Raw genomic sequence first — 12,954 nt, 5'->3', positions numbered from 1 at the left:
AAAACTTTTTTTTTAACAAAGCAAAGCAATTAGAGAGGTTTAGTTCATCTGCCCTACCCAAATAAATGATATTTCTTTTACTTGGCAACTCTGAGGTAACATGTATCTTAATGAGGCTATCTCATTTATCTTCTGTGTCCTCGGCTGTATAATAACACCACTATAACTATACCCCCTCAAGGATCCCTCAACAGCCCCTAAATATATTATCTCTTCGCCCTTTTTTCATGAGATATTAAGACATCAAAAATTAGTAATCCAATCTCCCTAAATTTTGATACACTCAAAATCCAACATCACTGCTATAAGGAAGACAAATAATTATAGTAATCCCAGTCTAAAACTGCTTAGCCACAGAAAATCATGTAGTATGATAACAGTACGCACACCGTGACTGCTGTGTAAGCATAGACAAGATTTGTTGATAGTATTTTCATTTCCATCCCATAGTCACCAAATAATAGCCTCCCCACATCATTAGGTTAGTGATAACATATCCTAGATATTTTTAATTTTACTGAGAGTGTGTTATAGGTTTCCTATCCTCTGAACCTTCTAAAAATAGTTAATAATAACAGAACTGTTATTTACTGAGTCCCCACCTCCTATGTCACAGATAGTGGGCTATACGCTTTGCACAGTTTTCAGCTAGCAAGTTCATAAGAGGGGTGCCTGGGTGGCTCAGTCCGTTAAGCAGCCTACTCTCGATTTTGGTTCAGGTCATGATCTCAGGGTCCTGGGATCAAGTCTCATGTCTGGCTCCATACTCAGCAGGGAGTCTGCTTGAGGATTCTTGCTCTCAAATAAATAAATAAATAAATAAATCTTAAAAAAAAAGTTCATAAGAATCCTAGTGAGTGACAGAGCAAAGATCAAAACCAACGTCTACTTGATTTCAAAGCCTCTAACATTCCATGTAAATGGAACCATAATGGAAAAAACTAAACAGGTATGAGTGGCACTGACAAAGTCATTACCAATATATGAGCATAAATTTTCCTTATACAATTTTTATTCCAACACCATCATCAATTGTTTAGTCAAAGATCATTAGGAGGATAAAAAGCTACTAGGTCCAGAATTTTAGTTTCCCTCTCTCTCTTTCTCTCTCTCTCTCTCTCAAGAATTAAGTAAAATAGGATGGTTGGTTACTCCAATTACCCGGCCAAAGAAACAGATTTTGAACTGAGCCCTGAATTACCTGGCTGCCGTCTTCTTGTGCTTTTCGGATCATGTTTTGTCGTGAGTCAATCCAATAGAGTTGCTTGTCCAGTGGGTCATAGTCAATGGCCCGGACATTGCGAAGGCTGTGGATAGGAAGGATGATGTCAGGGCTCTGCTGCTCATCAATCACCATGCGGTTGATGGCACTTTTTTGACTGAAGAGCAGGAAAGTAGTTGGAGCTTAAAGAAAGAAAAGAGCAGATTTGAAACACAATTACTCTAAGTTTTGTATCATCCAAGTATTTGATCAGCTTGTAGCCTGAATTTCATACAAAACACACATAGATGCTGAAGAGGTAAGGCTGAAGACAAAACCCTTTGGAATGTTTCCAGAAACTCTCAAGGTGACACTAATCAGCACCATGCTACCAAACCAGTTATGAATTCACCCAGTGACACAGTCCCCTAGTCTATTTTGTTCCATCTTGTCAACAGTGGTATAAAAGGAGACTTGATTTCAAAAAAGCATTTGGTAAAGATATCAAAATTCTCCTTGTCTACCAAGTAAACAATCCTACTCTTCCATAACCTATTCATCTGGGTGGCAGGAACCCTAGCTTCCATAGGTCAAAGCAGAACCTTTAAGACTGGTTTTAGTCTCAGCTCTCTTACTGTCTAGTCACTTGATCATAACTAAGTCACTGAATCTCTTTGGGTCAAAGTTAGCTCAACTCTAAAATAAGGTTATAGCTATCTTGTCCTGCTCATTGAGTTGCTATAAAAATTTTACAACATATATGAAGATAATTTATTTTTTTTAAAGATTTTATTTATTTGAGAGAGAGAGAAAGAGAGAGAGGCGCACGTGAGAAGGGGGAGGGTCAGAGGGAGAAGCAGACTCCCTGCTGAGCAGGAAGCCCCATGTGGGACTTGATCCTGGGACTCCAGGATCATGACCTGAGCTGAAGGCAATTGCTTAACCAACTGAGCCACCCAGGCGCCCATGAAGATACTTTTAAAATTGTAATGCATTATGTCAATTACACTTCAATGAGAAATTATATAAATGTAAAGTAAAAATAACTTGTTTATTATTATCAGTAATAGCAATAATAAAGTTGGTATTAATAGAAATTAAACAAACCCTCATGGACTGCAGATACAGGTTTTATTTTGCACTGTGTGTATGTGATAACTGTAAGAAGAGAGGACCAGTAAAAATCTCTCTCTCCTCTCCTCATTCTTCCTCCCTCTCGTTTTCTCTCTCTCACACATACACACACACACACACAAAAGTAGTAATAACGAATGTTTTGTGTTCATTAACTCTAATCCTCATAAAAAAAACCTTGTATTTATATTCTCACTAAAACATATTCTGCTCTGATGCTAAGATGATGTCCTAAACTTATGAAATGGGGAAATGCAACAGAGACTTAAATTTCCCTTTCCTGGGGACTAAGCCACTGATTACTATGTAATTACCTTTAATGCAGACAAACATCTAGAAAACAACAGCATTTGGCAGTGCTACCAACAGCTTCAAAGTCTACTAGCATTTTGAACATCTTCATTAAAACATTATATAAAAATTCCATAATTATACTCTATTCTCTTGGTATTCAGTCTACTGAATCCAGTAGAATTTTGTCCTTCTCATGGATATAAACATAAATGGCCAATCCAGAACTCCTTGCTTTATTTCTTCCTAAGCCCCACTCTTCACAACTCCATTATGTGTGGTTCCCTGGTTTACTTTACATTTACACCCAAATGTACAATTGACTTCAATCCCAAAGAAACTCATTGGTATTCATAAAGAAACTTGGTATTCACAACACTGAAATTCCTTTTTTTTTTTTTAAGTGAAGCATAGTTGACACACAATGTTACATTCACAACACAGAAATTCTGCTTTATGTAAGGTCTTCACTGGCTAAAAGCCCATACCCAGCTTGGAAGACTGAGTAAGTATTTCAACGATCCCACTGGAACCCTTCATTATCTGGAGTCGACTCCATCACATACTGACTTAACAACTTTTAGCAATTTTAGTAGAACCCATGCCTTAAGTAGTAAGAATACATGTCACAACAGAGTAGCTATCTTTCTTTTAAGAATTTTTTTTTGGCAGTACTATTTTCTTGTAAATCAAGAAAAAAGGGGGGGGGGCAGGCTCTAAACTGTAAGTTTCCAACAGAAAATCACCACTTATACTAAGACATACAATGAGGCTTAGACTCCAGAGTTTTAGTTGTCAACTTTTCCTGCCTGGGAAACAATTAATCAAATATATATTTGGCTCCTACTATGTTTTACTGGGTTTTTTTTTTAATCAAGTTTTAATCTTCAATTAGATTCTATAGTTAGGTGTTCTAGAAATGTAGATTAAGGTAAAGCCAAATACGGCTCCAAATAAATGCTTGTTGCTTTTTTTTTTAAGATTTTATTTATTTATTTGACAGAGAGCGAGAAAGAGAGAGCACAAGTAGGGGGAGTGGCAGAGGCAGAGGGAGAAGCACGCTCCTTGCTGAGCGGGGAACCTGATGTGGGGCTCGATCCCAGGACCCTGGAATCATGACCTGAGGAGATGGTTAACTTACTGAGCCACCCAGGCGCCGTAAAGGCTTGTTTCAAAAAGTCTATGGATGACATTAACAATTACAATTGATTGGCTCAATATTTCTAAGAGGAAGCTAATGTTCTGACTTATTTCAATGAAGACTTGATTCAGTCATTCAGTGCTTAAAGGGACAAAGAATATGCAATTTTGTAACCTTAAATCCATCTTAATTTATATAACCTCTAACCCCCTTATCTAATGCAAAACGGTACTTTAAAAATTGTCATCCAGGCTGTCTGAGTTTTGCATTCCCACAATGAAGACAGCTACACACACAAGCTGGAAGATGAGGTGTTACGTAGGAGGGAGGTTTTCAGTTCTCTTTTGAAGGTACAATTGTTCACCTGCAGCTTAAAGGGAGGCGAAGCTCTTGTGTAAGACCTTCATAAACCACAAGGCCAAGTTCATCACATCTGACTGCGCCATTTGTGCACTATGCCAAGGGCACTGAGTAGGGACCAAGTTCCAGTCCACACGACATTAACCAAGCCATGCACCTATGTGCCTATGACTGCTCAAAGGAAACATCTTTTCCTAATTTGCACCAAGCTGCCATAGAGATATCCCACCTCAGTAATGAACAAGGGATTCCACAATTTGGCTTTCTGTTTCCTCCATGACTTAATCTCTTTATTCACTCTATGCCAGCGACACTGGCCTCCTAGGTGTTCCTCTAATATGCCAGACAGTCTTCCTCCTCAGGCCTTTGCATTTGCTATCCCCTTTACTTAATAGGTCTTCTCCCAGATATCCAGCTAGCTCTCATTTCCTTACCTCTCTCAGTTCTTGACATAATGTCACTTTATCAGTAAGGATTTCTCTGATCATCATATTTAATGTTGTAATCAATCCTCCTCCTCACCCTTTCTTGCTCTTAATATTTCTCCATAACATTTATCTCCTTCTAATCTGTGATACAGTTTACTTATTTGGTTCAATATCTGTCTCACTAGAATAGAAACTCCATGAGGGCAGAGACCAATGTCTATTTCATCCACTGCTACATTTTCCACTGGCTCAAATGATGCCCAGTATGTAGCAGACATTCAATATATATTCATTGAAAGAATAAATGAATAAACACATAAAGAAATAAGCATTAGATGACAATAACTATGGAGAGCCCTGTAGCCATAATTTTTGAAAGTAAAAGAATAAAATTATTTCAGAGAATTGGGAAGGAAAAGAAACAAACATTTATTTAGGACCTCCCAACATGTCACTCATCATTCTAGATGTTAATCCCCAAAATTATCACGTCCATTTTTAGGTAAGCAAACTCAGAAAGGTTAAGTTTTTCCCCAAGGTCACGAGGTTGTTGAATGGAAGAGCACATGTATTTTTCCAAGACCTGTCCTGCTTCTTCATCCTTTTATTTAACAATGATTTCTTGAATCATTACTATTTACCAAGCACTGTTGTAGGCACCTAAGATGTATAAGTGAAAACACAAAACAAAACAAAACAAAAAATGCTGCTTCAGGGAGTTTATATTCCAGAAGACAGACAAAAGCAATTAACATAATAAAGAAGTTATAAGTATTAGAGTATATAAATTGTACAGGATATCAAAGAGTAGTAAGTGTTACAGGAAAAAGAAAAAGTACAGGTAAAGAACACTGGCAATGCTAGATAGGATGAAAGGATGATTTGCTTTAAATAGGGCAGACCAGGTCTCACTGTGTAGGTCACAATTAAGCAAAGATTTGGAGGTAAAGTATATCCATGTAAATATTTGCAGGAAAAACATTACAAAAGGCAAGAAGCAGTACAACAGTCCTGAGGTGGAAGTACTGGCATATATGAAAATAACAATGAGGTTAGTGTGGCTGTCACGAAGAGAACAAGGGAGAGAAGAGTAGAAGCTGAGGTTAGAGAAGCAAAAGGGGAGGGAAAAAACTAGGTTTTTATTTTGTGTGAAATGGCGAGCCATTGGCAAGGCTTTGAGCAGAGAAACAACACAATCGGGTTTCACTTTTGAAACACAGGTCAGGGGCGCCTGCGTGGCTCAGTCGGTTAAGTGTCTGCCTTTAGCTCAGCTCATGATCCCAGGGTCCTGGGACAGAGCCCCACATCAGGGCTCCCTGCTCAGCAGGAAGTCTGCTTCTTCCTCTCCCCATGCTCCTCCCCCCTGCTCGTTCTCTCTCTTTCAAATAAATAAATAAAATCTTAAAAAAAAAAAGAAGAAACACAGGTCAAGGAGTAAATCCCACACAGTGCTGGAAAACTTTCTGACGGCAAGTACTTTGTGTTAAAATTCTCTCATAATCTGCCTTGGAATCTAACATATCTCTACACAAATATTAAATAGTACTCATTATAGAAAGAGCACACAATAGAAAGTCTCTTGAAACACTAGTGATCTATCACCAAAAGGTAGCCAAAGACAGACGGATATTAGGGACTGGAAGCACTGATTTCTCATGGCCTTCACTCACCAACTAATATGCACAGATATCAGCAGCTAAAATAATAATCTCAAAAGGTCTTTCCATATTCCCCTTGTCTCCATCCTCCATCAGTCATTATCTCTATTTTCTCCTTCCATTCAAAGTCAAACTTCTTGAAAAAGGTACTACCTCCCTTTCCCTTTCTCCATTCACATTCTGACCAACTCTAATCTTTCACCATTATCTCCCTGCAATTACTCTTAAGGGTTACTAATAACCACCTTATTCAAAAATCTAGTGGATACTATTTTAGGATTCACCTAACTCAACCTCTGCAGCATTCAACACAGTTCTTTTTGGGAACAATCTTATTTCTGGTGCCTACTTTTCCTTTTACCTCTCTGGCTGTGCTTTCTCTCCTCAAAGTTTCTTAGGTTACCAGATCCGTTCCTGTCTCTACACCAGGAGTTGGCAAACTATAGCTTATAGCTGTATCTTGGCCTGCTGCCTGTTTTGGAAGAAAGCTTATCAGAATTCAGACACCTTTTAGAAATGTCTTGATAATGGCTGCTTTCATGCAACAGTGGACAGAGCTGAGCAGGTATGACAAACTGTATGATTCACAAAGCCTAAATATTTACTCTCTGGCCCTTTACAGAAAGTTTGCTGACCCAGCTCTAAACCTTCTCCCTAAGTAATCTCACCCATTTTAAATACATGGAAGCAATTCCAAAATTTATTTATCTCCAACCTCATGTCTCCCCTCTTCTATCCAACTACCTATTTAATGTATCTATTTCAATGTCCCATAAGAAAATCAATACAAACATGCTGAAAAATAAACTTTTTATTTCATTCTGAAAACGAGGCTTCCTCTCTAGTCTTCTATCTCCTATCGACTATTCAAACCAAAAATCTAAGTCATCCTTGCTCCCTCCCTCCTCTTCTTCCTCACATCCAACCCATTCACAAGTTCTGTTCACTCTAGCTTCAAAACATACCTTTAATCCACAGCTTCTCTCCATCACCACTACCACCATCCCATCACCACTGCCAACATCCCAAGCAAGTCTACCTGATTACCACACCAGTCTAGTTGACTTCCCTGCTACCACGTCTTTTTCTCTTCAAATACTGTCTACACAGCAATCAAATCAGGTGATACCTTAATATTCAAAGCAACCTTACACGGTAGTTAGTATTATTCCCATTTACAAATGAGAAATTTAAGGCTTAAAAAATTTGTGGCTTGAGACACCTGGGTGGCTTAGTGGGTTAAGCGTCTGCCTTCGGCTCAGGTCATGATCTCAGGGTTCTGGGATCGAGTCCCTGCTTCAGGCTCCCACTCAGCGGGGAATCTGATTCTCTCTCTCTCTCTCTCTCTGCCCGGCCCCCACACCCCACACATAAAACAAAATTTATGTGACTTGCTTTAGTAAAACACAAAACTAATATGTGGCAAAGACTCCAAATCATTAAACTATAAATGTATAGTCTTTTTTACAACTGAAGCCTTGTGTCAGAACACACTGAATCCTTTCCTATGTGACTTCTTATACTTTCAGGCACAGAATAATTTCAATAGTTAATTGAATAGTTAATATTATTTTATATCATATTATTATTTGTTATATTATTTACTATAATTATATAATATACTTAAATATGTTTATATATTTATATATGATATATAATATATGTTTATTATTTATATGTAATGTTTTCTATATTACATATTTATTATACATGTTATATATTACTAATTGAATAATTAATAGTTAATCTATTATTCTATATCAGTTTTGTTACCATTTATCCTAGTGAACCATATCCTACAATTCTCTGCCATGAATTCTCTATTTATCATATCTACCAATTAGTTCTTGTTTATCGATCAAGACATGGGCCTTCACATATACTTGAGTCATAAACCAGGTTACCCCAAGCCAACGTTTGTTACACACTGTGTTTTGCTGTTATTAGCACAGTGTGTGTGTGGTTATGTGTTTAATATATAATATGTATTGCTAATATTTAAATATCAGAAGATATTGCAGCCAAAAAAAAAAAAATCTGGATTCATGACTGGATGAGGAGATCTGGTAACATCAACTGGAATTAAGTAGCAACCACCCACTACGTTCAGAGCATACGCTCTCTAGTTCCCCATATATTTACAACTGTTTCATACTAGGCTAAATTTACTCATATGCATTTTCCACTTGGCCGCTTATACACTTAAATTTTTTACCTTTAGTCTATTCTATGAACTTCAAAGGACAAGGAAGTTGTATTTTGAAGATTTTCTTTGCTGTACTGTTTTTACTGCTCTTCTTTTATAAAAATGAATAAATATAAATTATATAGAATAATGCATGTTTGACTGCCTTTCTCAATGAAGCTATGCAATTGTGCACTAAATATTTAATGCTCAAAAGTAAAAGACTTAATTTTTTTATTATATCAATTTTTCCATAACAGCAACTAGCTATCATCAAATAGTAAGTTACAAAAACTTGCATTTTTTCCATCTTTAGTCTTTCTCTTTTGTTAAACAAACGATCAACTCTGGACTTCGACAACTTTTTACTCTAGAAAGAATATGAACTACACAGTGTTTTCAAAATCCTGTTTTCTCCTTGAATTCTACTTTGCTTTGGGGTGGAGAATGCAGCTTACCACTACAAGTCCTGTTGTCAGCATTAAGAGAGTAGTGGGCAGGGCATCCACAAACAAAACCTCCAACTGGTACAGCCAAGCAGAGGTGGGAGCAGTGCCCATTGCTGGAAGCACACTCATTCCACCCTGCTTGTCGAGAAGAGTGAAAGACGAGGATGTCCATCACATAATCCAAATGGCCCTGAATGATGGTGCGGTTTTGGCCACTGGTTTTGTTGGCACGTTCAATGCTGCGTCGGCTCCAGTCTGTCCAGTAGATGTAATCTTGGTACTGAGTTAAGCCAAAAGGATGAGGCAAGTCATCTGCTATAACTTCACGGTTGAGTCCTATTTTCAGAAAGGCAGCAGACAGGGCAGAAGCAGAGGTATGAAACATGTGAGAGTATAAGTCTTATTGGCCAAAAGAAAAAAAAATTGTAACATATAAAATATTACATTTGTAAACAATTTAAAATAGAACAATTTAGTTAAAAGCAATTTTAAAACCAGACCAGTCCTCTGAAATCAATCCATCTGGAGTCTGACCCCATGCCTCAAACTTATATTCTTGCTATAAATCACTGAGTTTGTTTAAACTCCTACAAATGATCTATTTTGACTGCAGTCTTATTTTCTTTCCATAAGGGTCTATAAGTTGAACTTTTCTTCTTCCTTCAATAAAAAGATGGAAATGAATATACTGTATTTTACTAGTACAAAGTCACTTCAGGAATATCTAGGGAGTTATAAATTCCATTACAAGCCCAACAATAATGAAATTTCCACAAAATAAAGAGATGTGAATCCAATACCTGGCCCACTATTAATAATAATAAACAGGATACAATGCCAGAGGAAGAATCTAGACACTCATATGAAGTTCTATTAATAGTACCTAACCAATAGTAGATAGCAGCCACAGATTTCTGCATAGAAAGAATAACATACTATCTGTCTGAATAAAAAGAAATACAGCTTACCAAGCATATTTGAAGATTCTATTAAGTTGGTATCCAGGTCTGTCCAATAAAGCCTCCTTTTAGCATAATCAATAGTTAGGCCATTTGCCCGCCCCACATTTGGAACTAATGTAGTACGTTCACTTCCATCCATGGCAGCTCGGTCTATCTTAGGTTTTCCACCCCATTCAGTCCAATACATAAATCTAAATTCAAAACAATAGATATTTAACATTTGACTTTTGGTTATTTGGGAGAAAGGGCCATATTCGTGCATAGTAACTAAATAAAGAAAATACACTTTAAAACAAAGAATTTGACAAAACCAAATCATTGTTATAATTTTTTCAATTATTTTGGCACCCTCAACTAAATATTTTTTCTCATATCCTAAAAAGGAAGTAAGTCAGCTTTCTTTAGTCTTTCCAATGAATTTGTTCCATCCAAAACCCAGAAACTGGAAATAAACCAATCATTTCCTTACTGCTGCTCTTGCATTTATAAAACTAATATTCAAGAAGATACCAAAAAATTAAAGCTCTGTCTCAGAATCTGATTCAGTTCTGAATATTTTTACATCTTTTTATATATTTCTGAACACAAGTAATTTGAGTTTTTAAATTTTTAGACTTATTTTTCAACTTATATAATCAATTCTCCCCAAAAACAAGTTGTAGTAGTACATCAAAGGTAAAAATTAATAGCCTTTAAATGAAGTTAAAAAGCAAAGTTTGAAATGTATTTGGTCACACAGTGCAAGGGAATATAATATATGTATAAGAGCGAGGAATCACCCTTTATCGTGTCAGCTGGGCAGTGACACTACGACTATAATCCCTGTGAAATTTTAGAATACTCTCTTGCTTTTGTTTTATTTTTTCAAGTTTTTCACATTGACCTTAGAGCACACTGTGGTACAGGCTTTTTACAGATGTAAAGAGGCTAAAGCAATAAATGTGAATGATCTAATTTCTTCAACTCAGTCACATGGCAGAGCGAGAACTAGAACCTAATCCTTAGCTAAATGCCTTTTCAAGTAAACTAGTGGGGTGCTAGTTCTGAGACATTCTGAGGACTGGGACTAGGAAAGCACTCCACATGCCACCTCTCATCAAATACCTGAGGACACACTCACTCCTCAGCCTGTCAGCTGATGGCTGACTTGACAGCAACACATGAACATGCTTTTCTGAAAATTAAAGTTAGTCCTGGGCTTTGTTTGTATTTGCACTTGTCAGCTGACAGGCACATGAACACAAGAAGCAAGGAGAAACGACTGTGAGAGAAATGTCACGGTTGCCAGCAGCCACATAAACTAGCGTCCTTAGTCCCAGCTATTAAATCTGTCTGGTAACTAATGCTTAGAGTGCAGATCACCATAATCCAACCACAACATGTCAGCACAGAGAACTTTCTTTGCTATGGCCTTCTAACAAGATGGTAACTAGCTAATAATGCAATTAATGTGATTTCAAGGAAACTATTTTTAATTACATATATGGTAAATATGCTTATATGTTCAAACTGTTAAATTCTGCTTTTAAAAATGGAATTACTGGGGGGCGCCTGGGTGGCTCAGTCATTAAGCATCTGCCTTCGGCTCAGGTCATGATCCCAGGGTCCTGGGATCGAGCCCCACATCGGGCTCCCTGCTCCGTGGGAGGCCTGCTTCTCCTTCTCCCACTCTCCCTGCTTGTGTTCCCTCTCTTGCTGTGTCTCTCTCTGTCAAATAAATAAATAAAATCTTTAAAAAAATAAAATTAAATAAAATAAAAATGGAATTACTGGGACACCTGGTTGGCTCAGTCGGTTAAACGTCTGCCTTCGGCTCAGGTCATGATCCCAGGTCCTGGGATCAAGTCCCACATCAGGCTCCTTGCTCAGCAGGAAGCCTGCTTCTCCCTCTGCCTGCCACTCCCCCTTGCTTGTGCGCTCTCTCTCTCTCTCTCTCTCTCACAAATAAATAAATAAAACCTTTTAAAAAATAAATAAAAGTGGAATTATTCTTCAAATTCCAGATTTCTTAGCTGTTGGCTTTTTAAAACTTGCTAATTCATGTAAGAGGATCACCTATCCTTGAAAAACATAACATGTTGTAAATAAACAACTTACTATTTATTGAAAAGTTTACTATTTAATATCAAAGTTCTCTAAGCTTATAACAGTGATCAAGTTAATTGTCCATTTTGAATTAATGACTATTCTAAAATGGAGCTTTTTAAAATGCAACTATTTCTTAGTACATGGCATTATTTCAGTGGGTTTTGGAATCTGGTTTAACTTGAGAGAGGGTGCAAGCAAATGCAACTTGATACCTTTAAAAAGGCGTTTATTAGCATGTATGTATGATTGGTAATATTTAAATACTAATCCATTTCACTAATCTTTCTCTACCTAATGTTAGTAATGACAAGAGCAAAATTTAGCGAACTTATTCTAAATCAGTGAAATCTCAACTAATGGGTTTTAAAGAGTTTATTTGAGAGAGAGTGAGAGCAAAAGTGCAAGCAGTGGAAGAGGGAGAGAGAGAATCTCAAGCAGACTCCATGCTCAGCACAGAGCCCAAAGCGGGGCTCGATCTAATGACCCTGAGATTATGACCTGAGCCGAAATCAAGAGTCAGATGCTTAAGCAACTGAGCCACCCAGGCACCCCTCAACTAAAGGGTTATAAAATAAAGCCTACTTATGGTTTAGTTATCAGATTCCTAATCAGCACTACTTAAGATATCAAAAATACAATCCATAATTAGGTTATGTGCAACACAGTTGCAAAGAACGCATACATAAAAGTTGTTTACCCTTCAGCAGGGTCCAATGCAAGAGCTCTGGGACTATCTAAGTCTTTCCACACCAAAACCTGTCGGTGCTGCCCATCCAACTTTGACACTTCAATTCGATTCGTTCCTGTGTCTGCCCAGTACAAGTTCTTCCCAAGCCAGTCTACTGCCATGCCTTCTGGATAATCTAAGCCGAATTCTACCACGTGTTCCAGCGCACTGCCATTCATAAAGGCTCTGCTGATGGTCTGCAAAAATAAGATTAACAACAAAATCACACGGCTTAAGTACAAAACACTATCCAGAAAGAATGTTTGTTTTGGTTTTTGTTGGGTGGGAGGATCCAGAAGAGCCAGGGCATAGTTTCTTAATACAAGTCAC

At 37.4% G+C, this 12,954-nt stretch overlaps 1 protein-coding gene across 3 annotated transcripts in view; it reads right to left on the bottom strand.

The window, feature by feature from the left end:
* LRP6 (LDL receptor related protein 6) overlaps positions 1 to 12,954 on the bottom strand; it is a 178,606-nt gene that overhangs the window by 40,859 nt on the left and 124,793 nt on the right. For all 3 annotated transcript variants that reach the window (XM_064591557.1, XM_064591556.1, XM_054507171.2), the window contains 4 exons: positions 12,595 to 12,821; positions 9,816 to 10,000; positions 8,857 to 9,183; positions 1,202 to 1,404 (listed from right to left, as the gene is read on the bottom strand). In XM_064591557.1, coding sequence (XP_064447627.1) covers positions 1,202 to 1,404; positions 8,857 to 9,183; positions 9,816 to 10,000; positions 12,595 to 12,821 — 942 coding nt within the window. The remainder of the gene's footprint in view (positions 1 to 1,201; positions 1,405 to 8,856; positions 9,184 to 9,815; positions 10,001 to 12,594; positions 12,822 to 12,954) is intronic.

Source organism: Mirounga angustirostris, unplaced genomic scaffold (assembly GCF_029215605.1).
Source record: "Mirounga angustirostris isolate CCGP_5_RB_7025 unplaced genomic scaffold, mMirAng1.0.hap1 SCAF_5, whole genome shotgun sequence".
Taxonomy (NCBI): Eukaryota; Metazoa; Chordata; class Mammalia; order Carnivora; family Phocidae; genus Mirounga; species Mirounga angustirostris.
This window is presented reverse-complemented; position numbering and strand designations above follow the sequence as displayed.